General features: G+C 43.4%; 1 protein-coding gene across 1 annotated transcript; it reads left to right on the top strand.

The window, feature by feature from the left end:
- Positions 1-312: 312 nt before the first annotated feature.
- On the top strand, positions 313-26,570 carry dnah10 (dynein axonemal heavy chain 10). The gene is made up of 78 exons (XM_040195657.2): positions 313-673; positions 1,135-1,223; positions 1,314-1,422; positions 1,524-1,639; positions 1,750-1,957; positions 2,162-2,319; positions 2,751-2,981; positions 3,137-3,327; positions 3,449-3,647; positions 3,752-3,946; positions 4,372-4,542; positions 4,732-4,908; positions 5,008-5,166; positions 5,267-5,433; positions 5,522-5,673; positions 5,788-5,952; positions 6,025-6,232; positions 6,353-6,509; positions 6,613-7,089; positions 7,184-7,342; positions 7,445-7,561; positions 7,670-7,772; positions 7,883-8,061; positions 8,152-8,363; positions 8,473-8,629; positions 8,726-8,959; positions 9,045-9,167; positions 9,260-9,493; positions 9,622-9,845; positions 9,933-10,202; positions 10,305-10,488; positions 10,602-10,736; positions 11,256-11,408; positions 11,575-11,763; positions 12,000-12,146; positions 12,496-12,687; positions 12,807-12,925; positions 13,009-13,167; positions 13,276-13,411; positions 13,515-13,637; positions 13,719-13,850; positions 13,972-14,188; positions 14,404-14,523; positions 14,635-14,780; positions 14,853-15,005; positions 15,088-15,348; positions 15,428-15,600; positions 15,681-15,774; positions 15,958-16,125; positions 16,251-16,439; positions 17,085-17,256; positions 17,336-17,539; positions 17,621-17,701; positions 17,860-18,057; positions 18,186-18,347; positions 18,460-18,634; positions 18,869-19,050; positions 19,171-19,307; positions 19,402-19,619; positions 19,724-19,945; positions 20,171-20,318; positions 20,862-21,141; positions 21,249-21,478; positions 21,563-21,836; positions 21,941-22,045; positions 22,166-22,320; positions 22,404-22,558; positions 22,779-22,962; positions 23,094-23,294; positions 23,609-23,818; positions 23,921-24,016; positions 24,113-24,284; positions 24,521-24,652; positions 24,891-25,102; positions 25,188-25,355; positions 25,477-25,657; positions 25,734-25,879; positions 25,974-26,570. Exons 1-78 carry the CDS (start codon positions 448-450, stop codon positions 26,118-26,120), a joined length of 13,704 nt encoding a protein of 4,567 aa, XP_040051591.2. The 5' UTR covers positions 313-447; the 3' UTR covers positions 26,121-26,570.
- The last annotated feature ends 24 nt before the right edge of the window (positions 26,571-26,594 follow it).

Raw genomic sequence — 26,594 nt, 5'->3', positions numbered from 1 at the left:
TTGTATTTTAGTTTAGAAAAAAAAGTGTCATGGAACAACAGCAAGACGTTTGTTCGTCTTCAAGCAGCTAAAAGTTACGTTTTATAAATGCGAATAGGAAGTATCTCTTTACTTTAATAAATGCGCAATGCGTCGATACAACTAAACCAAAACGCCGAATAAAGAGTAGGGTGAATAGGTCCTCCATTATATATTGTAAGATTTCTGCCTTTCGGTAAGCACGCAATCATCAACCATCTCTTCTTTTCATCCTTCGCTCCCGACAGGCAAAGCGGGCGGCGCCTAACGTGCGTCGGTTACCACGGCAACGTCAAACAGCTAAAACTTCTGCCTAGCAACTCCGCGCTAGTTGTTAAAGCTAATGGAAATGTTTCAAATTGCGGGTCGACAATAAAGTGATTTGAGATTTTATTTCCCGAAAATGTTAACTAGGGTCAGGTGAAGAAGATGGTCCATGACGACGTGCGGGTGGAGTGGATCCGCCGGTGCGTTTTCGCCGGTTTCAACTTACCGGACGACTCCAAATGCTTCGACGAGCTGTTGGAACGGGGAGACGGAGAGGAAGGAGACAAAATGACCCGTTTTTTAAACAGTGTCCAGGAGCAGTGTCCGTCTTGTCTTCTGTTTTTCAAAACTACCAGAGAGGAAGAAATTGAAGTTGAAACTCCAGTTGGTAAGTTGGAATAAGGTGTAACGCTGACTTTAAGGTAACTTAAACTACGTTGTGTGCACTCGAGGCAATTATATTTGATATAAAGTTAGCACATTTCAACAACGAGGCAATCAAAAGTGCTTCACACAAAACCGTTAAAGCCATCCAAACATAATGCAAGTCTTAGACTTAGACATTAAGAAAAAAACTCACATGAAAAAAGATAGCATTAAAAAATAAAATAACATTTGTAGTGTCAGTGTCAGTTTAAGAGTAATACAATTCCGAAAGGCAGAAAATGTCAATTAATGGCAGCTGCAAACAGAAATGTTGATCCACAACTGACTGACTTTTTGACGGGACGCACCGTTATAGTAGTCAAGTGCCACAAAAGGCACCATTTGTGGTTTGAGTCGTGTAACATCATGTTGAATTGCTTGAACAACGTGAGCGCATCAACACTTCAACGTGTGTGACCACAGATAGGACGAGACATGGACACTCTTCAGATCCGGACGAGGAGACCTGGATTCAGAGTGGAGCAGAGATTCCCTCAGGAGGCTCAGAGCAGGTAAATCCCATCTCTGGTGTGTACTCACACATTGCGGTTGTGTTTGAAATCATTTGACGTCTATTGTCATTTGGGGTTTTGTGTTTTCAGAGGTTCGACGTTCAAGCGGTCTATCACGTTGAGCTTCATGTTGCAGTAAACGAATACCCAGAGAGGTTTTTGAAATCCACTGTGTTTTACTTCATCAGGAACACGAAGGGTGAGGACACGGACCAGTACCAACGCCGTAAAGCATGTTCTTGCCTCCCATTGCACGTGCAAGAATATTAACCAAGATTTGGTCATTTTTGTTTTCAATAGAGCCTGTTGATGAGCCACCGGACATGAAAGAGGCCAGTAAGCTGTTGCCCCGGCTATTTGATATTGGTATGCATCATGGGCCGCCTCTTTTTGTGTTGCAGAACAAACTGGCCAATGTAAGTAAAATGAAAACCGGCAGCAAAGACTAACAGACAGACAAAAGTCTAATATAACAAAATGTCATTATTAACCATGTAGACCAAAGACTATTTCCCTATCTCTGCAGGTATATATTCCCCTGGTTACCGCCCACCAGATGAAGATGACGGGTGCAGGTTATGAAAGCAAGACAGATTCTCCCGAGGGGGAAACCAGTGGAGAGGGTGAAGAGAAGAGTCCGGTGAAGTCAAAGGGGCTTCTCACGTATCGTGACGAGTTGCTGAATAGGATGTACAAGTATTTGGGCATGGTCAAGTCAACTATCCAACACCAAGGTTTGATTTATCAGATTGACTAACACCATTTGTTCAGGAATGTATTGATAATTTGACATTTAAAAGACAAGTATACATTCTTATTTAAAATGTTGGGATCATTACATGGGGAAAAAGCAAGCCGTTCATGTACTGCTCAAGCTCGTTTGTAATGCTCAGTTCTTAATAAACAGAACAATCTAAAGACCAGCCTCTTTGTCACAGATGAGACAACACTGCTCATCCCTGAGCTAGACCTGGAGCCGGCGGTGGATGTACTGCGATCTAATGCAGAGATGGTCGAGAAGTTGGAGCAGTGTGTGACAAATTGGCACACCCAGATTACACTTGTTATTGAGCTGCAGCAAAACAAAAAGCCACAGGTTTGTGATTGCCCCTTTACTCTGAGTTTCAACCCACACAGGCTCAGTGGAATCATTTGGGGTTAAGCCCAGCATTCAAGGTTTTGAGGTTCATGGCATTGTAAGTATAGAACACGATTGAACAACACAATTCAGTTTCACCATCACTGATGCTCAGTGGAATACCAGGATCATGTTGTTTGGGATTCTGAGGAACTTAAAACTGTTCCCTCGCTCCACCTCAGATCCATTTAAAATCAGCTCCATGGTTTTACTGATGTTTGCCAAGAAGTTGATTCCTTTAAGGTTGCCGATGTCTGTCTTACCAAGAAATGATCACTGTCAGCTCATAATGTATTTGTGCTTTCTTGAACAAATCTTCTAGAATGTACATAATATCCAAAGGCTAATTTTAATGTAAAACTGAACATTAATTTTTAATTTTCCTTCAGGGCCCTGACCCTTTAGCAGAGATAACCTTATGGCAGGAGCGTGCATCCATCCTGAGTGGTCTGAGTGAGCAACTCAAACAGCCTGTCGTCAACAAGATCTTGAAGGTGTTGACCAAAGCAGATGCCGACATTGTTCAGACCCTGAAAGGAACAGTTGCTGAACTCACTAAATACTGTGTGGAGTCCGATGATAATTTACGCTTCCTCAGGACACTGGAAAGACACTTCATGGTAAGCCGCATTAAAAAAAAAAAAACATTACGGGTGATTATTCGTTAAACAACATATTTCTCCGTCAAGAGTGAACAGTGTAACTGCCAAGAGCTGGTGGTTACAAAAAAAGTCCTTGCCTTCAGTTCGATCAACATGAACGCTTTCTGTTTTAGAACCTGGCCACTGGAGCACATTTAAATGTGCTCATTGAGACGATCCCTCCTTTGATGAGCAGCCTGCAGATCGTATGGATGATCTCTTGCCATTACAACACAAATGAGCGTATGGTCCCTCTAATGGAGCGTATTGCCTGGCAGCTGTGTCAACGTGTGACTCAGGTCATTGATGTCCACACGCTATTCAAGTACGTGTGGACATATTTCCATTGGAGCCTTCGTGCTTAGTGATAGTTTAAGGGTTACCATATTTGAACTGGTTATTTTGCTGTTTTAATTTAGTTTAATAATGTATTGTGCCTTGGACAGAGATGAGAGGGAAGTGGCCAAAACCAAGGTGCATGATGCTAAGCAGGTCCTGGACCAGTGGAGGTTGTCCTATTTCCAGGCGCGTGCTGAAATTGAGGAATCAGGCAGGAATGAACGCTGGGAATTTGAATGGAAAAGGCTCTTTGAGAGGACCGATCACATAGCTTCCGTCTGCCATGACTTATACAACGTTTTGCAGGTCTGTACACATATAAATCATGAATATTGCCCTCACTCTACTAAACATGAGAATGAATTAAAAGCAACCCAGGTTTTTGAAACAACTCTTTCTGTTTTTTGCAGATTTTGGAGGAGTTCTATAATAACTTTGGTCCAGAGCTAATAAGTGTGACGGGTGACCCGAAACGCATTGATGAAGTTTTGAGCAGAGTTGATCATCTGGTTTTGCCCATTGAAGACGTCAGTTTTAATCCTTTCGAATTCGGTAAGATGAGTAGCTGGAAAATGATCATGCAAGACTTCAACACTACGGTTCAGGTGAGTTTATGACCTCTGAAATACAGAAGTTGTGAAAATATATGTTGTTTTCTATTAGAACAATTTGATTAAATTGAAAGATTGCCACCTTTTTACGTGGATTTCCAATTGCTGATGGTAAATGTGGTCCATCGAAGAAATAGGCACTGCACTCATATATTGGGAAGCCAATTATGCTTTTAGAAACATAAAGACGCATGAAAAGATACAGACAAGTTTTAGAGCTGCATTGCCTTTCCCATGCTACCATAGCTAGAATATAAGTAAGTACTGCAGATGGGTCTCACACTACATAGCTAACCTATAATAAGGTTTTAAATGAGCAAATGTTCCCTTTAAGCATGGTTGTATTGATGTACTCAATTTGCGCGAATGCAATTTTAATATTTAATATTGAATCCCTAATTGACTTTTCCTATGCCCAGGCTATTGAAGAAGAGGCCATCAACTTCGTTGACCAGTCTTTTAAGACACTGCGCTCTTCAGCCGCTGCCCTTGAGATGCTCCTGAAATTCAAAAACATCAGATCAAGAGAGGCCATCAACAACCATTTGAAAAGAAAGTTTAATGACATCCTGATTCAGTATTGCAAAGAGGTACCGTATTGTGAAATCCAGAAAGGGTGCTGGGTGCCGGGCTTTGACTTTTCCGTAAAACGATGTGATGATCAGTAGATCGAAATCATGTTGAAGAACATTGGGTGCACAGCAGTGTAGTGGTCAGCACTGTTGACTCACAGCCGCAATGTATGTGGCCTCATGATTTAACTGTTGATTTTGTTGTAGGTGGAAAGCGTAAATGAAATATTTGAGACAGAGAAGGACAATCCACCACTGAATAGGAACGAGCCTCCCGTGGCAGGAGCCATCCGATGGGCTCATTCTCTTTCCCATCGCATCAAAAACACCATCCTTCCCTTTCTGAAAGTGCCGGAGATGCTGGAGAGTACACAGTGCAAAGCAGTGAGTTATTTCACTCTTGCACAAGTGTATTGAATATTGTAAATAACACATGTTTTGCTGTTGAAAGCCTTTGTGTGACATGCTCTGCATTCTGCTCAGGCCAAAGAAAAGTACATAGAAATGTCAATGAAGATCAGGGACTATAGCGAGAAGAAGTATGAGACCTGGCGGGTTGAGACAGAACGCAACTTGCCGTTGCTGATGAAAAACACCTTGCTGGTCCTGGTAACCAGTGTTAACAAAAGCCAGGAAAAACTGGTATGTATCTCTCTATTTACATAGTTATACTTACATAGTTTCTCCATGTTGTGCAAACTCTCTGAAATGACTTCTCTTCATTTTTTTTGATATTTTTAAGGACATCCTTCCAACTGAAAAAAGGCTGCAGACGGGTGGCCGATACATCGTGAACTTTGCTACAGAGATCAAAGAAATCATTTTGGAAACCAAGCACCTTGTGTCACTTGACTACAATGTGCCTGACCTGGCTCAAAACGTTGCTTTACAAAAGGACAAATTCATCCAGTAACTATAATTACACTACAGGGTACCAAACCACAGAATGACCAATGGATGTAGTCTCTGGGCTGACCTGTTGCAACCTTGCTTTTAGGTATGAGATTGATCTGGACAACGTTGTCAACTGCTACCACTCTGCGATGGACAGCCTAAGTGATGCACTCGTCACTATGCTGGCTCCACAGATCAAAGCTGTCAAAACAAACCTGTATCTGGGATGCAAAAGACTGAACTGGAATTCTTTGGGTATGGTGTAAACAGGCCAAAATGCCTGTTGAGTTTAACTCATGCACAATTATGGTGAAATGGAATCACTATTGTCTGTCAAATTGAAATCAAATAATGTATGTTTGGTTTTAGGCATCTCTGACTTCATCAGTCATGGAAATCAGGCGGTTTCCAAGTTTAAGTTGGTTGTCAGTCAGGTTCAGAAGAATGAGAGGGACATTGAGTCAAAGTTGCAGTCCATAGTGATGGCCAACTTACTGAAATATCAAGTTCCGGACAATTCAAAAGACTTACCAAGTAAGATAATATATTTATATATTAATTTCAACGTAAAACTGAACTTTTATTGACGTCATTTGTTTTGTCAAGGTGTCAAGGAGTTCTGTGCACGTATAGACCAAGAGAGAATCAAAACTGTGGACTTGCTGAGAAGGAAGTATGCAGACATTGGACCACTCATCACTAAGACAGAACATCTGACCAGGGGAACCACCAGTGGCAAATCCAAATTTATGGCAGATTATTACATATACTGGGAACGCAAGGTGCTGGACTCCCTTATGAAGATGGTGCTTAGGTAATTACATGGTTTTAAAGTTGTTGAATTGATCTACTTTACGAGCAGTAGTGACCACTACTCCTTTGAAATGCAGTGTAGTAGCTTTTTCAACCACCTCTTTTTCACTTCAATATTTAGAAACACCCAGACCTTCAACGCGCTGCTGAGGGGAAGTATCCCTCTTTTTCAAGTCAATGTCATCCTGTCCGCCCCCAAGATTGTGTTGCAGCCCCAAAGCAAAGACATCTACTGGCTGATCATGCAGTGTATCAGGGACTGTGTAGAGAGCACAAAGGTAGGATCATCATGATTTTCCTGCGTTCTACTGTATTTAAAATCTTATTTGTATTGTAACACTCAAGATGTGACTCGATTCGGCCCATGCTGTTGTGTTTCAGCAATTTGTGCGTTGGATGCATGGGACATGCATTGAATGCCCTCCCCAACAGCGCGGCGAGGAAGAGGTGGTGACATTTAGTTTCTGCAGTGACGTGGGGCAGCATCCTCAGGTCAATGAGAGTGTCATGACAGTGTCCCAGAACCTACAGCGGCTGCTCCTCTCCGTGGATCAGTACCTTGTCCACTGGAAACGCTATAGGCCCCTTTGGGAAAAGAACAAAAGCATCTTCAACGAAAAGTTTGCCTCAAGAAACCCATCCTGTGTCATGTATGATGACAAGCTGCAGTTCTTTTCTCGTATCAATCAAGAGGTGACGCTGGAGCCTCTGTTTAAGAATGAGCACATCTTCCATCTAAACTTGGAGCCCCTGGCGCACACGGTGCAGGAGGCGGCTGAGTCCTGGATCAGGTCACTGGGTAGTCTGCTCAACAAGCCTGCCAAAGAGGATCTCTTCAACCTGAGAGATGAACTCATGGTATTGAATCGTGTTACACTTTTTCACATGTCTTAGAGTTAATTTTCTTGGACTTTTATGTTTGAGTTATACTCGTGATTATTTTGTGTAACAGCAACTCTCTGGAAAGCTGAAACAAAGTCCGAACACTTTTGATGACCTGAAGTCTGTCCTTGGCACCATATCGCACATCAGGGGCATGTCATTAGATGTGGAGATGCAGTTCATTGATATTCAGGAAAAATACAGAACAATGGCCATGTACAAAGTGGAGGTACTGTTCATTTAATGTTAAAAGATTGCCCATTGAAAGCATAAGGTGATACTACTACTACTACTACTGTTGAATGTCTTGTGTTCTGCTTTCCTCGTGTAGGTCGAAAAGGATGAACTGGAGCTGGTGGCCAACATTGACCAAATGTGGAATGACCTGTTTGCAGAATCCAGACAAGTGGATCGAAGTCTGACGGGTGTCAAGAAATCTTTTACTCAGGTAAGACATCAAACTCACACAATGCCAGTAAAATATGAAACGAAAGGAATGTTTTTTTTGAAAATTATATTTACATTATATTCCTGTTCTCACCCCTCACTCTCAAAGATTACAAAGGAGCAGATTAAGAATTACAAGCAAGAATTGTCCATCTTTGCTGAAAGTTTCGACAGGGACGGTCCTGGAGCTGTGGGAGATGATTTGGAAAAAGGTACTTGTGCACTCATATCGTCCTATGAATTTTTATATCCGAATCAATAATACATGGGATTACATTTTAGAATGTAGGAACCAGTATCTATCGCCCTCTTTTCTTTGTAGGACTGACTATCATGGAAACCTATGAGGCAGCCCTTGCCAAGATAGTGGCAAGATGGCACGAGCTAGCTAATGCTGAGAAGCTACTGGACCTACCCGTCACTGTCTACCCAGTGGTTGTGAGCATACAGAAGGACATGAAGGGCTTGAGACAGATCTACGGTGTCTACAAAGCTCAGAAGGTCGCTCGCGGTTGCATATTGGACATTACACACGATTCCGGTCAATGCCGCTTTTCAAATATTTCAAATGTTTGTCCTTACATCTTTCAGGCCGCGAAGACAGAGTGGTCTCAGACACTGTGGGTGGATTTAAACATCCAGCTGCTACAGGAGGGGGTCGAGGGTTTCCTCAAAAGCTTGAGGCAGCTGCCCAAGGATGTGAGGGCGTTACCTGTGGCCTTCTTCCTAGAAGGACGCATGAAGGAGTTCAGAGAGTCTCTGCCTCTTCTGCTGGACCTGAAGAACGAGGCCCTGAGAGACAGGTCAGTCTACAGATAGACGCACCCAAAACCAAACGAGAGTCGCGTATGAAATATTGAAATTGTATGCTGTCCAGGAAATGAACATGTGGTTTTGTATTTCGGGCCACAGACACTGGAAGGAACTGATGCAAAGGACCGGGACTAGCTTTGAGATGAATCCGGAAAGCTTCACTCTGGAGAACATGTTTGCGATGGAGTTGCAAAAATATGCGAATGTCATAGGTGACATTGTCACCTCTGCTGTGAAAGAGCTCGGTATTGAAAAGGCAAGCGGGAAAAGTCTCGATTTGTAATCAGAAATCAGCAGCATCAGTCAATCAGTGTAATGACAAATATTTGCTTTTGTGTGCGTTTTTTTTCAGGGAGTAAAGCAGGTGGTTGATACCTGGGAAAACATGAAGTTCAGTGTGCTGCCCTATTTTAAAGGAACCCAGGAACGTGGTTTTATTCTGGGTGCAGTGGATGAAATCCTGCTGAATGTGGACAACGATGCCATGAACTTACAGAGCATGGCGGGCAGTCGTTTCGTTGGACCTTTCCATGGCACCATACAGCAATGGGAAAAAGATCTGTCCCTTATCAGTGAGACCATCGAGGTCAGTGAGCTCATCTCCCATCACGTGTAGGCCAATCCAAAAAACATTTTCTGATGAAAAAAAAAAATATATATATCTTGCACAGGTATTGTTGCTAGTACAAAGGAAATGGATGTACCTGGAGAGCATATTCATCGGCGGAGACATTAGCTCGCAGTTGCCAGACGAAGCCAAGAAATTTGATAACCTCGACAAAAAGTTTAAAGAAGTGAGTTCTGTATAAATGTTAGTCTGTTTGAAACCAAGCTCTCTGTCACTTGACATCTCACAATAATACCTTGTTCTTATTTTTTTGTGGAGATAATGAGTGACACAGTGAGGGCTCCAAACATTAAGCGATGCTGCCTGATTCCTAACCGGCTAACAGACCTGCAGGCCCTGAGTGACGGTCTAGAGAGGTGCCAGAAGAGTCTAAATGACTACCTGGATGCAAAGCGGAATGCATTTCCCCGCTTCTTCTTCATCTCTGACGATGAACTGCTCAGCATCCTGGGGAGTAATGACCCTTCCTGTGTGCAGGAGCACATGATCAAGGTATCATGCCACTAATGACAAAGTCTGAGAGACGGAACAGAGACAAGACATTATTCTCCAAAGGAGAAATGAGGAGGATCCCTGCTCGTTTATTTGTGTGTAACATATTCTTTTCTTTGTTCCAAAAGATGTACGACAACATAGCATCTCTGAGGTTTGATGTGGACAGCAATGGGGTTAAAGTAGCTGGAGCCATGGTGTCTGCTGAGGGTGAGGTGATGGAGCTGAGGAAGCCTATCCAGGTGGAGGGCAGGGTGGAGGAGTGGATGACGGGAATACTTTTGGAGATGAGGAGGACTAATAGACTTCTCACCAAGGAAGCAATCTTCCACTATTGTGAAGACAGGAGCAGGTGTGTGTAAATATTGTGTGAGAAATGATTCTGGTGTACGTGTGTGCAAATGAGCTGCAGTAACTTGGTTGTTGCCTTTTCTCATAGGGTGGATTGGATGTTGCTGTACCAGGGCATGGTGGTGCTGGCAGCAAATCAAGTGTGGTGGACATGGGAGGTAGAGGATGTCTTTAAAAATGTGAAGAAAGGGGCGAAGCACGCCCTGAAGAACTATGCTAAGAAAATGCACCAGCAGATCGATGAGCTTGTAAAACGCATCACACAACCCATGAAGAAAAACGACAGACGAAAGATAAACACTGTGCTCATCATCGACGTCCACGCAAGAGACATCGTAGACAGCTTTCTACTCAACAGGTAAACTGAGGTTTTGCTGGTTTAAGCATTTTTCAACAATATTAAAAGTGGCTGAAATAGTTAAATACCTTTTTAGTTAAAAAAATAAATCCTTTTCCCCAGTATAATGGATGCACAAGAGTTTGAGTGGGAAAGCCAACTCCGATTCTACTGGGTCCGGAAACATGACAACCTATATGTGCACCAGTGCAGTGCTACGTTCTCTTATGGCTACGAGTACATGGGGTTGAATGGTCGATTGGTTATAACCCCACTGACAGACCGCATCTACCTCACCCTTACACAGGTATGAGAAGCGTTGCACATTTTGTATCAAGGAAACCCGAGAAGGAACATGCAAATTGTTCAGTCGGGTTGACAGATTTTTTAACACCAGTATTTTGGTATGATGTGGTACAGGCTCTCTCCATGTACCTGGGTGGAGCCCCTGCTGGACCAGCTGGTACAGGAAAGACCGAGTCCACCAAGGATCTGGCCAAGGCTTTAGGCCTCTTGTGTGTGGTTACGAACTGTGGTGAGGGCATGGACTACATGGTAAGAAGACAACATAGTACCAAAACTTCTGTTCTGTGACCTTCAAGTTCCAACAGGCCTATTTAAATCGGCTTTTATTGAAAGCAGTCACACTGATCAAAGGTTTATATAATATAATTCCCCTCCAAGACATTATTGAGTGTTGTTTTGGGCCAAATGATAAAAATAGATCTCCTAGTTCAAAAAAGTCTGATTCATGTTGGAACATTAATATGTGCCACAACACTCTCATAACGAAGAGAGGGTGTCTGCTGGTTCTGGTATGTTCATGCACTTTTACACACACGCTTCTAAAATACAGTGCATAGTATTCACAACTGGTACAAATGGTTTCTTGTTCACAATGAGTCCAATGAGTCAACTCCCATCAGTCTAAAACGTGATACTTGAGTCTCACTAGTCATTTCTAGGGTCCGGAGCATGCAATCGTCCCTGTGTTGCACTCTCTGCAGTACAAAGTCTCTGCTTCCTTATTTGTCAACAGCGTTCTCCTTGAATTGCTTTCCTCTGTGTGCTCAGGCTGTGGGCAAGATCCTGTCTGGCCTTGCCCAGTGTGGAGCGTGGGGCTGCTTTGATGAGTTCAATCGAATCGATGCCTCGGTGTTGTCAGTTATCTCCTCACAAATCCAGACCATCCGCAATGCTCTCATTCTGCAACTTAAAAGGTTCCATGTAAGTCTGTTGCAGTTATGAAGAACCGTTGATAATTACATTGGAAATAATTGTTATCACAAATAAGGTTATTTCTCATGGTCATGCTTGCTTCTTTAGCCTGAACACGGAACGTTTAATGACTATTATCCCAACTAAACCTTCTGCTTTTGACCATGAAAATCAGTTTGAAGGTCAAGATATCAACCTGGACAGCCGCATGGGGATTTTCATCACCATGAACCCGGGCTATGCAGGACGCACAGAGCTGCCAGAATCAGTCAAAGCCCTCTTCAGGCCTGTGGTGGTCATTGTGCCTGACCTGCAGCAGATTTGTGAGATCATGCTCTTCTCGGAGGGCTTCCTATTGGCCAAGGTGAGGGTTACACACACAAAGCACAAGTTGCACTGATACTATTTAGCTGATGCCCTCATCCTGAGTGATGTACAATGACCATCGTCTAGATAAAATACAGCAATATTGTGCGATGTTTTATTATTTCAGGTCATTAAGAAAGGCAGGGATCATCTATACTGAATTACTTAAATGTTTTAATTTATTTGACACCATTTCTCATTAGGATTTCATCTGTATGATTTCATTTAATTCAGGTGCTGGCAAAGAAGATGACAGTCCTGTATAAGCTGGCACGGGAGCAGCTGTCAAAGCAGTCTCATTATGACTTTGGCCTGCGAGCTCTGAAGTCCGTCCTGGTGATGGCGGGAGAGCTGAAGAGAGGCTCACCAGACATCAGTGAGGTAGAAACACAACATTTTTCTGTTTTCATTTTCATATACTAAATAGAAAACTTCTCATGTTTGCTTGCATTCATTATGGGACTAGAGATTTATTTATTTGTGATCTGCTGACCAAACCATGAAAGTCTTTTTAGTGTCTACCTTATGTCAAGTAATGTTTCAGATTCCACAGTTAATATCAGACCGCTGTACTTCTGATATTATAGTAATTTCCACTGACATGTTTTACTGCTCAATGTTAGTTTATTTGGAGAGGCACTGTGGTCTGGCTTTATAATGGTAAAATCACCATCACTCCTTTTGAAAAAACACTTTCTGAAGAAGCTTTTATTTCCTTTCCTCTTCACAGGATGTGGTTTTGATGCGGGCTCTGAGGGACATGAACCTGCCAAAATTTGTATTTGAGGACGTGCCCTTGTTCCTCGGGCTGATCTCAGATCTGTTCCCTGGCCTCGACTGCCCTCGTGTTCGCTACCCTGACTTAAATGATGCTGTGGAGGAGATCCTGCAGGAGAACAAATATGTCATGCTGACTAACCAGGTAACTCACCTGGGTCTTAGATCTGATTTTTTTAAATATAGGATCTCCTACTTAAGGATTTTGTTTTCGTAAGTATTTAGAAGTTGGTATCTCATTCTTCATGCTCTCTGTGGTTTTAGGTGGATAAAGTGGTGCAGATGTATGAGACGATGATGACCAGACACACCACTATGGTTGTGGGCCCAACAGGTGGAGGGAAATCAGTTGTGATCACCACATTGTGTCAAGCTCAGACCAAGTCAGTTTGAATCTATTACGTTTGAATCACTTTCCGGATCTTTTGTGTACACGACAGTAATCTTTATTTGATCTCATCATCAGATTGGGATATCAAACCAAGCTGTATCCCCTAAACCCGAAAGCCATAAGTGTGATTGAACTTTACGGAATTCTTGACCCTGTCACTCGAGACTGGACCGATGGGATCTTATCCAACATCTTCCGAGACATCAACAGGCCGACTGACAAAAAAGAGCGAAGGTAAAAGAAAAGAACAACCGAAAGGAGACATTTAATCATTCAGTTGATTAAGATGTGCAATATGCCGTTGATGTCATTCACTTAGACTATATGAACTTTGGCTCACAGGTACATCCTGTTTGATGGGGATGTGGATGCTCTGTGGGTCGAAAATATGAACTCAGTGATGGATGACAACAAGCTCCTCACTCTAGCCAATGGAGAACGGATCCGTTTGCAGAATCATTGTGCCCTGCTTTTTGAGGTTTGTCTGAATTTCAATATAGCTGACAGATAGCTGATAGATTTCCTTTCACCTGAAGAAAACCCTTTCAGAGCAATAATGTAAGGAATCTTCCCCATCACAGGTTGGAGATCTGCAGTATGCCTCCCCTGCTACGGTTTCCCGCTGTGGAATGGTTTTTGTTGACCCCAAAAACCTGAGATATACCCCATACTGGCAGAGATGGGTGACCAACAGACCTGATGGGGTATTCTAGATAAACATGAACAATATGTGACCACTGTACGAATTTGATCATATCTGAAGGGTCTTTCTTTTTTCTTTCTAGGAACAAAAAGTGCTCAATAAACTGTTTGAGAAATATGTGCACAGCTCAATCGACATGATTGTGGATGGTATTGTTGATGGCAAACAGGACCAGAAACTAAAGACTGTTGTTCCTCAGACAGACCTCAACATGGTAGGTTGATCAATGTCACTCTTGTACCAGTTTTGTTCTATTCCTATTCCAGCATGATGATTAATAACGTTGCAACTCAGTCTACTCTGAGGAATTAAACATGTGTTGGTTGTGCATTCAGGTGACTCAGCTGTGCATGACACTGGATGCACTTCTCGAGACTGAGAGCAGCAGCGATGAAGTCCTAGAGTGTTACTTCCTGGAAGCTCTGTACTGTTCACTTGGGGCCACATTGCTGGAGAACGGTAGGATCAAGTTTGATGAGTTCATCAAAGGACTCTCTGGCTTAACTACAGTGCTTGATGGGAAATTCCTGGCTGGACCTGGTGAGATCCCAGGTAAAAACAAATCGTTTGCTACTAGATTTCTATGGAATTGGCACGTGTCGTCTGAATTACGCAGTTTTTTTAATATTATTTACTGACCATTTGGGATGTACGCCGATTTACAAAAATAGATTGTTTAACATCGCAGACATGGGGAAAAAAAGAAGCCATGTTGCTTCATGTTTTCATGTTCAAGTGCATTTTTATTTGTGTCCCCACACAAACAGGATACCTCCCAAGTCTGTATGATTTTCATTTTGATGGAACCCAAGAGAAGTGGGTTCCCTGGAGTTCTCTGGTCAACAAATATATCCACAAACCTAAGAAGAAGTTTGCTGATATTCTAGGTAAAGGTTAATTATCATTAGGTTAATCAATAGCTATTGATTTCAACAGTTTTGCCCCCCCTGAGGTCTTTATTCCACTTTTATTTTCTTTATCCTCCATCTTTGTTTTAGTGCCGACTATCGACACTACAAGAGCCAGCTGGATCCTGGAACAGATGGTGAAGATACAGAGGCCAGTGCTTCTGGTCGGAGAGTCTGGCACTTCCAAGACTGCCACCATTCATAACTTCCTGAAGACACTCAATGCAAATACCACGGTATGTTTACCACACACATTTCTTATGTCACTTTAGAAGATATTCTTTAAATTGGTTCTTTTCTGTGTCTAGATTACTCTGATGATCAACTTCTCATCCAGAACAACTTCAATGGACCTGCAGAGGAACTTGGAGGCCAATGTGGAGAAAAGGACCAACAAGGTTTATGGGCCTCCTATGGGGAAAAGACTGCTGGTCTTTATGGATGACATGAATATGCCAAAGGTACCGACTCCAAACGCAGTCTCATGACTCCTTCACTATGATAGAGCTTTGATATATTTCAACATACTGTATGCTTGTACAGGTGGATTATTATGGCACGCAGCAGCCCATCGCACTTCTGAAGCTGTTATTGGACAGAGGAGGCATATATAACAGAGGGAAGGATCTCCACTACAAAATCCTCAAAGACCTTGGTTTTATTGCTGCCATGGGCAAGGCGGGAGGTGGGAGGAACGAGGTCGATCCCCGCTTCATCTCCATCTTCAGTGTCTTTAGCATCCCCTTCCCTGCAGTGGACTCCCTCCACCTTATCTATTCTTCTATTATCAAAGGCCACACCATTGTGAGTACCTCTTTCCCACATAAATCAACATATATCAGATCAGCTCAATCAGATATTAAAATTTGGTCAAATATTTTAGGGATTTGAAGATGCCATACAGAAGGTTTGTGATGAAGTCACTTTCTGCACATTGGAGCTGTACAACAAGATCATCAAAGATTTGCCACCCACCCCCTCCAAGTTCCACTACATCTTCAACCTGAGGGACCTGTCAAGAGTCTACAATGGATTGTGCCTCACCAAACCTGACGGGTCTGATCTGGAACATTCACTCTGTTAACTCTTTAGCAAAGCAATCAATGTACTTGCTTTACCTGATTATGCTCCTACAGGTTCTTGACAGTTAGCCAGTTTGTACGAGTCTGGAGAAATGAGTGCCTGAGAGTCTTCCATGACAGACTCATCGATACAACTGACAAAGCCTTGGTAATAATTATTAATAACAGTAGCAGATGTTTTCTGTATTCTTTGAATTGACTGAAGGGAAATGCAAAATATCTTTACTGTTCATCTTAGTGTAATTACAAATGTATGCTCATCTACTATGTATTGAATAGTATTCTAATCTTATATTTCACCTTATAAATACCCAATGTGTTTGGACGCCAGCTCCAAGGCCACTTAAGGAACCTGATTGAGGAGCATTTTAAGTCAGACATGGAGGCAGTCATGAAGGACCCAATTCTTTTTGGAGACTACAGGGCAGCCCTCAGTGAGACTGAACCAAGGGTCTATGAGGACATAGCGAACTATGATGTTTCAAGAGCCATTTTTCAGGTATGATTAATCGCAGTGGGTGGTCTCAGTCCGGCATGAATTTGGGAACGTTATAGTGGAATAATGCAACCAATGGTTTCAATGCTCCCACATACTAAGAGACTACTGTGTTTCGCATTCTGCAGGACATTCTAGAGAGATACAATGAGAACAAGTCGAGGATGAACCTGGTGCTGTTTGATGATGCTCTGGATCATTTGACCCGCGTGCACCGCATCATCCGCATCGATTGTGGCCATGCCCTGCTCGTCGGTGTGGGCAGCTCCGGCAAACAGTCCATCACCAAGCTCGCTGCCTTCGCTGCCGGCTGTGAGGTTGGAAAACACAATGGGTGTGGGCAAGGGCAAAATATTCTCGGTGGTGAAAGCATCTTACAGTTAAAGATCAAAGTCATACGTGCTACAATTACATGCTCACTATTAGACACCACATGTGTCATGCCAAGGAATGGGGAAATGTAAATACAACACAAGAAATCTAAATCATTCCCATTTATTTCCATTTACCTTAGTGAGGCGTTGGAGTAAATCATTCATTTGTGGGGGCGCTGGAGTCAATCCCAGCTAACCTCGGACAAGAGACAGGTTACACTCTGTACCGGCCGCCAGTCAATCGCAGGGCTGACATGGAAACAAACAAACATTCACTCTCACGTTAACTTAACCCCCAGAGCATGTCTTTGGGAGAACCCACGCAGACATGGGGAGAACACAGTCAGACAGAGAGGACGCTGGCTGGTTTCGAACCCTTCCTGCTGTGTGGCGACAATGCTACTGCCCCATTGGAATAAGATGATTTGTAATATAATACTTCCAATATGAGTTAGAGAGTTTAAGCAGTGTTGAACTATACAATCCTTGTCATCTTTTGAAAAGGGGTTCTGAACTGAAATGTCTGTGATGTAAAACATCACACACTAGAATGCTCTATTATCTATTAACACAACGGGCTCTTTCCAGGTGTTCCAGATAACACTCAGCAGAGGATACAGTGAGTCAAACCTTCGTGATGACCTGAAAGCGCTGTACCTGAAGCTGGGCATTGAAAATAAAAGGACCGTATTCCTCTTTACTGATGCCCATGTTGCCGAGGAAGGCTTCTTGGAACTCATTAACAACATGCTCACCTCAGGTTGGACGTCCCTCCGGCCACACAATACATTTATTTTTCTCAAAAGCCACAGCTATAGCTCTGATCATAATCTCTTTAGGGATTGTTCCTGCATTGTTCCCCGATGATGAGAAGGAGTCGGTTCTCAACCAGCTCCGCGAAGAGGCTCTTTCGATGGGAGCAGGTCCCTCAAAAGAGAGTTTGTGGAACTACTTTGTCAACAAGAGTGCCAACAATCTACACATTGTATTAGCCATGTCTCCAGTAGGTGACACCCTGAGGACACGCTGCAGGAACTTCCCAGGTGAAATGCGATGTTATGGCTCACTTGGTTTTGTTACAATTTCTGGTTTTCTTTCAATAACTATGTACCTTTTTCTTTCAGGACTGATGAACAACACTGTCATAGACTGGTTCTTGCCATGGCCTCCACAGGCATTACTTGCAGTAGCTCAGTCTTTCCTTGGTGTGTAATTGCACTCATTCATATATCTTTTAAATGCATACGTTATGTTATTCTAACTTTATTTTGAGCGATTTTTTCTTTATTAAATTCTAATGACACCTACAGTAATATATTATCTCTGAATCTAGATGTTCTTTTTTGTCTTGTTTTTTCAACAGGTGAAAGTCCAATGATTCCTGCAGCACACTCCGCAGCAGTGATAACTGATGTGTGCTTGGTCCATAGCTCCGTGGGAGACTATAGCACTCTATTCCAGCAAAAACTCAGACGTTACAACTACGTTACTCCAAAGAACTACTTGGACTTCATCAGCACATATTCTAACCTCTTGGAGATAAAGGACCAATTTATTCTGGGTGAGAAAATAGAATTGATTATGACGTCTCTACCGTGGTGTGAAGGGTTAGACTGGTGCCACAGGGCTTCCGTGCATTGATGATTTGAAAAGCTTTTGTTTTTACTAAGTCGTTCCGACTTGTTCCAGCTCAGTGCAAGCGTCTGGAGGAAGGTTTGGATAAACTTCAAGAGGCTACTGAGCTGCTCGCTGAGCTGAATGTCAAGCTAGCAGAACAGAAAGTGGTCCTTGCTGAAAAGTCTGTAGCTTGTGAGGCCCTGCTGAATGAGATCGGCACAAACACGACTATAGGTCAGTGAGTGACTGCATCTCTTAAGGATTATGATTAAGACTCGGCACTGAAAGTTTTCCAAACAAAACACACCATTGACCAAAAACGTATCCATAACTTTTTGTTTCCTAGCTGAGGAGAAAAAGACCCTGGCCCAAGACAAAGCCAAAGAGATTGAAGAGCAGAACAAAGTAATAGCTGTCGAGAAGGAAGAAGCTGAAAGCTCTCTGGCTGAGGCCCTGCCGGCATTAGAAGCAGCCCGGATCGCCCTGCAAGACCTGGAAAAATCTGATGTCACAGAGATCCGGTACATTGGATTGTTCTCATTCTGTTGTTGAATAAGCTAACGTTGACTCAACATAATGAATAAGCAAACAGAGACACGTCTATAAACATAGTACTCCAAACTTGATGTACTTGATGTTGCTTAATATTCTACAATGGCTATTCTACAATGGCTAATCACCAAAAGGCAATCTTTTGTCATCTGTTATTCAAAATGTTCACTCTATCTACATGTACTGGCTGGTTCATTGTACAGATCCTTTGCCAAGCCACCCAAACAGGTTCAGGTGGTTTGTGAATGCATCCTGGTGATGCGTGGCTACAAGGAGATCAATTGGCAGTCAGCCAAGGCTATGATGTCAGAGCCTAACTTCCTGCGCTCACTGATGGAGATCGACTGTGATTCCATACATAACAACCAGGTCAGGACTGTTAAAAGTAAGTGGACTTCATGATATATGAATAATATGAATAATGATAATACCCATCAACTGTATAAGACAACAGCATTTCTATTTGCCAATAGCTGCAATGTTTCTTTTTTTCCCAAATGGCTAGGCTTCCTAAAGAACCTCCAGACAAGCTTTGAGGAGATGCAAGCCATAAGTAAGGCCGGTTCAGGAATGTTCAAGTTTGTTGAGGCTATCATGGGTTACTGTGAGGTTTCAAAGGAGATAAAGCCCAAGAGAGAGAAGGTAATTTAAAGTTTGTACAAACATGCCAACACCTTATTCGATTGTTGGAAGTTGGAACATAGATTATTATGGCTTATTTCCAATTTGTTTTTAGGTCGCTCGCCTCGAGAAGAACTTCTTTCAGAGTAAGAGTGAGCTGGAACGCATTCAGAGTGAGCTTAACAATCTCCACAAGGAGTTGCACGCTCTTGGAGAGAAGTACAAAGCTGCTATTGCGGAGAAGCGGTTTCTACAAGAGGAGGCTGAGCTGATGGAGAGGAGGCTGATAGCTGCTGACAAACTCATCTCTGGCTTGAGCTCCGAGAACAAACGGTGAGGATCTACACAACTTCACCTAACCCAACCAACCCTGCTGAGAGTCACTTCTTTGACTCTTTTCAATCTCCTTTTCTTCATTCGCCGGTTTCCCCAATTAGATGGACACAAGATTTGGAGGAGTTGAAGCAGCGTCGAGTGCGTCTCCTGGGTGATTGCCTGATATGTGCTGCTTTCCTGAGCTACGCAGGAGCCTTCAGTTGGAACTTCAGGAATGACCTGGTATACAATGTGTGGGTCAAGGATGTGCAGGACCGAGGCATCCCCTTGAGCCAGCCTTTCAAAGTGGAAAGTCTTCTGACTGATGAGGTGGAAATAAGCAGGTGAGGAGTTTGTTCTTACTACAGATTATACAAGTTTCCTGTTGACAAGACAATACACCATATGATTTTGTCCAATCAAATAATGGGAAATACTCATTGCGGTAGCAGGCTAGGTGCGTGTTGCACTTAAGTGGATTTGTTTTTATTTTGGCTGCAAACTGCCTATAGGGCTAACGATGTCTCTAATAAACCCTTATTATACACTTCCCTATTATGATGTGATAGATGGGGCTCAGAGGGATTGCCACCTGATGAACTCTCAGTGCAGAATGGAATCCTCACCAGCAGAGGCACCCGTTTCGCCATGTGTATTGACCCACAACAGCAAGCACTCAACTGGATTAAGAAGAAGGAAGAAAACAATAACCTCAAGGTTAAAGCATTTTCCTTTCTTTGCTGGATTTCTTTCGAATTAACATTGACAACTGACACACTTGCAAGATATTTACAGGGATTTGTGTTTAGAAGTTAAATTAATGATACACAATATGAAACGCACCGAAAGTCGGATAATCAATCGGTGACACAAAATGATTTAGTAAAAAGGCTCACGTGAACATCAATATTAGGCCGAGCGCGCAGTCACCCAGCAGAGTCACTGCTGCATAGTAGCCTCCACCCATAAAGGAGGCCACATATTAGTATAGACTAAATAAGTTGACGTTATTTGACATTATACGTGTTACAAAGAAAGCATTCAAGGGCACGTGGTCGAATACTGCTAAAATATTAAAATATTATTTAGTTTGTTTCCCATTGATATAACCTCCTTAGAAGGAAAGTTTACCATGTCACAAATTTGTCTGATTGTACAAGAGAGCACTGGGTGCCTTGTCATTTATCTGGGTACTGAGGGAATCGGGGGCCAAGTTTTGCAAAGAGTTACAACACGCTCGTTATTTTCTTCTTCTCCCAGATCTCATCTTTCAATGATCCAGACTTCCTGAAGCAGCTGGAGATGGCCATTAAATATGGCTCACCATTCCTTTTTCAAGATGTGGATGAGTACATCGACCCCGTGATTGACAATGTTCTAGAGAAGAACGTAAAAGGAGCAGAAGGCAGACAGGTTGTCATGCTGGGTGACAAGGAGGTGGACTATGATCCCAACTTCAAACTCTTCCTCAACACTAAACTTGCAAACCCCAAGTTCTCCCCATCAGTGTTTGGAAAAGCCATGGTCATTAATTATACTGGTAAGATTGTTTGGCATGGCACCAAGGCTTTGTGGGAAAAAGTTGAATATCTTATTCTGAATGCTTTGTATGTCTGTGTCTATTTACTGCATCTATATTACGTGTAGTGACTCTTAAGGGTCTGGAGGACCAGCTGCTGAGCGTTATCATGGGCTTTGAGGAGAAGGAGTTGGAAGAGCAGCGTGAGCGTTTGATTCTAGAGACGAGCGACAACAAGAAACTGCTGAAGAACCTCGGGGACTCCTTGCTCAGAGAGCTGGCCACATCTACAGGGAACATGCTGGATAACACAGAGCTGGTTCACACATTGGAGGAGACCAAGTCGAAAGCCAGTGAGGTCAGTTTGGTCACAGAAAGCATCGGTGAATTCATGGGGAAGTCATTGATCCTGGAGCATTGTTTATCATGATGTGATGATCAGGTTCTAGAGAAACTACAGCTGGCAGAGAAGACATCTATGGACATTGATGAACTCAGAGACGACTACCGACCTGCCGCCAAGCGCGGGGCCATCCTGTTCTTCGTGCTGACAGAAATGGCTCTGGTGGACAGCATGTACCAGTACTCTCTGGCCTCCTACCTGGAAGTGTTTGACTTTTCACTGCGCAGAGCTCTGCCTCACTCAGTCCTCCACAAAAGACTGAGCAACATCATGTGCTCTCTGACAGACAGCATTTATAACTATGGTTGCACAGGTAAAACAATAAATTCAATAGCGGAATGGATGTAAAAAGATCAACGTCTTAAAATGTAGTGTTTGTGATTACTTTGTGGTAATTCTAACCTAAAATGTGCTTAGGTCTGTTTGAGAGACACAAGCTGCTCTTCTCCTTCAACATGGCCATCAAGATTGAGCAGGCGGAGGGCAGGTCCCCTCAGGAGGAGTTGGAGTTCTTTATTAAGGGTGAGATATCCGAAGGAAGAGTAACTTTTTAAATAGATAATAGTGATCACAAACTGACAAATGTGTAATGCACACTATGTTCAAAGCCAATCTGCTTGTTTTTCCACCGCCTGTGTAAAGGTAATCTATCCCTGGAAAAGAGCCCTCGCAAAAAGCCCTGTGACTGGCTCTCTGACCAGGGCTGGGAGGACATAGTGAAAGTAGCAGAGCTCTTTCCTGACAAGTTTGACTCTCTGCCGGATGATGTGGAAAAACATTCCGCTGACTGGAAGTCTGTAAGTGACCAAAGTGAAATAAATCAATTTTGGTATTTTACCCAATGGTTTGAGAGGTTAACCCTCATTCTCTTTCCCCTCAGTGGTACGACTTAGATGCACCGGAACAGGCTCAATTCCCCATGAAATATGAGGAGGAGCTGTCAGCCTTTCAGAAGCTGCTGCTGCTGCGCTGCTTCCGTGTCGATAGAATCTACAGAGCTGTGACCGACTACATCACGGTCACCATGGGCGAGAAGTGGGACTGTTTCCGTTGCATTATTGCAGTCAGAGATATTTGTATGCTGTACAATGCATGTGCAGCATACACCCGCTGATGCTGTTCAAGTTGACCATTCAGTTATTTGACAATGTTTTATAGAAGAACTGAATATTTACACAGAGAAAACTGTTTCTCCGTGTAAAGAGAGTAAATCCAGAAACTGAGTTTCTTTGTGTTTTCTTGTGTTTCTGCTCAGATATGTGCAGCCCCCTGTGATCAACTATGATGCAATTTATGAACAGAGCACACCTTCCTCCCCCATTGTCTTCATCTTGAGTTCCGGTTCTGATCCGGCCACTGACCTCATGAAACTAGCCGAGAGGTCAGGCTTTGGAGACAACAAGTTCAAGTTTCTTGCTATGGGCCAAGGCCAAGAGAAGGTACTTCCATATCACAGCTGCACACCTTTAAGTGTGGGCATGTGGAATGAGTGTGGGGAACAGGAAGTAGTCACGCTAACAATGGAAAGTTAGGACGTTGAGGGTAGATGTCTTCTGAAACTGTGTTAAAGGTGGCCCTGCAGTTGCTGGAGAGGGCGGCGTCCCGTGGTCACTGGTTGATGTTACAGAACTGCCACCTGCTGGTAAAGTGGCTGAAGGACCTGGAGAAGTCCTTAGAGAGGATCACCAAGCCCAACCCCAATTTCCGCTTGTGGCTCACCACAAACCCCATCCAGGATTTCCCCATTGGCATACTGCAAAAGTCTCTAAAGGTGAAACACAACTTTTCTTTACCTTCCTTCGTAGGGTTTCCAAGATCCAGGATTGAGTACAAGGATTTCTGTAAATGGGTGTTGAAGTAGAATACTTTAACATTATACGCACCAGTGGGGGTTAGCCGCATTCAATGAGAATGGAAGAGACAACTTTTTATTTTGTTAAACTTTCCAAGACTTGCCTTTTTGATATGAGGCCGAATGGCTTGTTGAGACTGCTGTTCACATTTGACAATACTAACTACGATAATAACAGCTCAGCATTTTCTTAATCGTCACTCTGTTTACATGTGCTTTAATATTGTGTGCAGGTAGTGACAGAGCCTCCCAACGGTCTCAAGTTGAACATAAGAGCAACGTACTCCAAAATAACCCAGGAGTCCTTGTTTGCATGCCCTCACCCTGCCTACAGCAGTCTGGTATATGTGCTGGCCTTCTTCCATGCTGTGGTGCAAGAGAGACGCAAGTACGGCAAGATTGGCTGGAACGTGCCCTACGACTTCAACGAGTCTGACTTCTTCGTAAGTGGCACGGAAGTGATTTTCTCTATATTTAAGTGATTTTGTTTGATTATATATTATCATTATGTGTTGTATTTCTATTAACTTCCCCGGGTTCAACAGGTGTGTATGGAGATCTTGAAGACCTACCTGACCAAGGCTCACAACCAAGGAGAAACCAATATTCCCTGGGGAAGTCTTAAATACCTTATTGGGGAGGTTAGAGCTGAATCCATTGTGATTTAATAGATTGCATATCTATAAGGTTGCAGGCTGATGCTGATACATTAAGCGTGTGCATATCGTTTTCTGTAGGTGATGTATGGTGGGCGAGCCATAGATAGCTTTGACCGCAGGATCCTGAATGTCTACATGGATGAGTACCTTGGAGACTTCCTCTTCTACACTTTTCGGCAATTCCACTTCTTCAGCAACAAGGACGTAGATTATAAGATCCCCCCAACTGGGTCCAAGAAAGTATACGTTGGTAAGTCAATATTGGAATTGCTCTACAGTCATGTGCGTGAATGAATCCGTCACGTTTGAATGCATTCACACACACAGAAAACCTCATAAACACTTAGCCTCCATTCCAAATGGCGGAAAACCAGGTGCAGAAACAGTTTCTGCCGTTGCGTGGGACATTTTGTTGGCCGGCCGACAGAGCAAACTATTGAACTGCTGGTCGCTGCTAAAACCTACATTTTTACCCTCCTGATACAGATGAAATTGAGGAGCTACCGCTATCAAACACACCAGAGGTATTGGGTCTTCATTCCAATGCAGAGATAAGATACTACACCCAGGCAGCTGAAGACATGTGGGCTCACCTGATAGACCTGCAGCCTCAGACAGGTATGCTTTGGCTGCATTTGTCTATCTTGCTTCTCAATTCATTTCAACGAAAGAAATAGACACGTTACTTTCCCGCCTATGACATTGAGTGAGTGCTCAAGAGCATTCCAGGCTATAATATTTGCTTTTTTCAAAAGTACAAACTATTCCATACGGTCTAAGAGGTGTTTACTCTCTTGGCCACCATGCTGCCATGTGTTTCTTCTTTAATGGCCTTTAACACCCTCATATACCTCAGGTGAATCTGGTGGAGCCATTGGTAGGGATGATTTCATCAGCCAGGTGGCCCGCGACATTCAGAACAAGCTGCCCAAGTTATTTGACATGGACGTGATCTCCAAAAGGTTTGGAACCGACATTTCCCCAACCGCAGTGGTGCTGCTTCAAGAACTGGAGCGCTTCAACAAGCTGGTGGTCCGCATGCAGCTCTCTCTGGCTGAGATGCAGAGGGTGAGAAGGAGGGACGGAGGACAACAACATATTAGGAAATAGAAACCGATATGGGTTGCATATCTGATTGTCTTGTGTCCCGTAGGCCTTGGCTGGTGAGGTGGGCATGAGCAGTGAGTTGGATGAGGTTGCTCGTGCACTTTTTAATGGTCTTATCCCTGCCATTTGGAAGAAATTGGCACCTGACACTCTCAAGTCCCTTGGCAACTGGATGAGCCATTTCAAGAGGCGCTATGAACAGTATAGGAACTGGGTGAGAACAGACACACATTGTCACGGCTAACCTCTTACATGTCGCCCTTATGTCTACTGGCATTAAAAAGTAGAGAAAGCATCTTCCTGTCTGATGTGTCTGTGCATTTTTTACCCACTAGGTGGATGAGGGAGAGCCTAAGGTCATGTGGCTATCAGGACTTCATATCCCAGAGTCCTACCTGACAGCACTGGTCCAAGCTGCGTGCAGAAAAAATGGTTGGCCTCTAGATCTTTCCACACTGTACACACAGGTGTCCCAGTACCGCAGTGAGGACGAAGTCAGCGACCGGCCTGGACAGGGTAATGAAATAAGAACTACCCATTTGTAACGTAATCAGTGGTTAGTTATAGAGACTGATGGTGTTTTCCACTGCAGGCTGCTTTGTGTCCGGCCTGTATCTGCAGGGGGCGGACTGGGACATGGAGAAGGGCTGCCTGGTGAAGAGTATACCAAAGGTTCTGCTGGTCGAACTCCCCATTCTCAAAGTCATCCCCATAGAGGCGCACCGCCTGAGGCTACAGGTGTGGGCCGCTGGCACTGCAGACCTCCAAACATATAATAACTTCACTGATTCCATTTTTTCCCCCTAACTGTCATGCGTGTTTTGTACCGCAGAATAGCATACGGACACCAGTGTACACCACGTCCCTGCGGAGGAATGCGATGGGTGTGGGGTTGGTCTTTGAGGCGGACCTGTCCACCACCGTGCACATCTCTCACTGGGTGCTCCAGGGAGTCTGTTTGTGCCTCAACGCCGACTGAGGACCTCGCTCAGTCAACTCAGCTGGTTTGCTTTCACGCAGTCTGTTCCAACACGTTGATCAATAACATGGATTTCTGCTTCTTTAGAGAGTTTGCGAGAAAAACCCGCGGGTACGTCCGATTAACAGGTAGATTAGATGAAACCAATAAGTTATGATGAAAGATTATACATATTTAAAAAAAGATGAATTGATAGGCACAAAAGAAAAGTACGTTGGACTTGTTTTCCACTTCAGGGCCTTCATTATTTTCTCACTAGATGGCAGCACACAGCAGTAATGAACCCGTCAGTCGGGGCAGAAGCTCCAGGCATTTGTCTTCAGCGTAACAGTGAGCAAAGTACCAATACGCTCTAGTGGGTCAGGATCTGTCTGTCCTTAAAGGATACTACTTGTATCTAATTAAATAAATGTTTGCTGTTAATGTTAAATAAACGTGTTTAATGTTTAAGAACTCTGTTCATTCCTTTAAGGT

The sequence above is a fragment of the Gasterosteus aculeatus genome, chromosome 13 (genome assembly GCF_964276395.1).
Source record: "Gasterosteus aculeatus chromosome 13, fGasAcu3.hap1.1, whole genome shotgun sequence".
NCBI classification, from domain to species: Eukaryota; Metazoa; Chordata; class Actinopteri; order Perciformes; family Gasterosteidae; genus Gasterosteus; species Gasterosteus aculeatus.
This window is presented reverse-complemented; position numbering and strand designations above follow the sequence as displayed.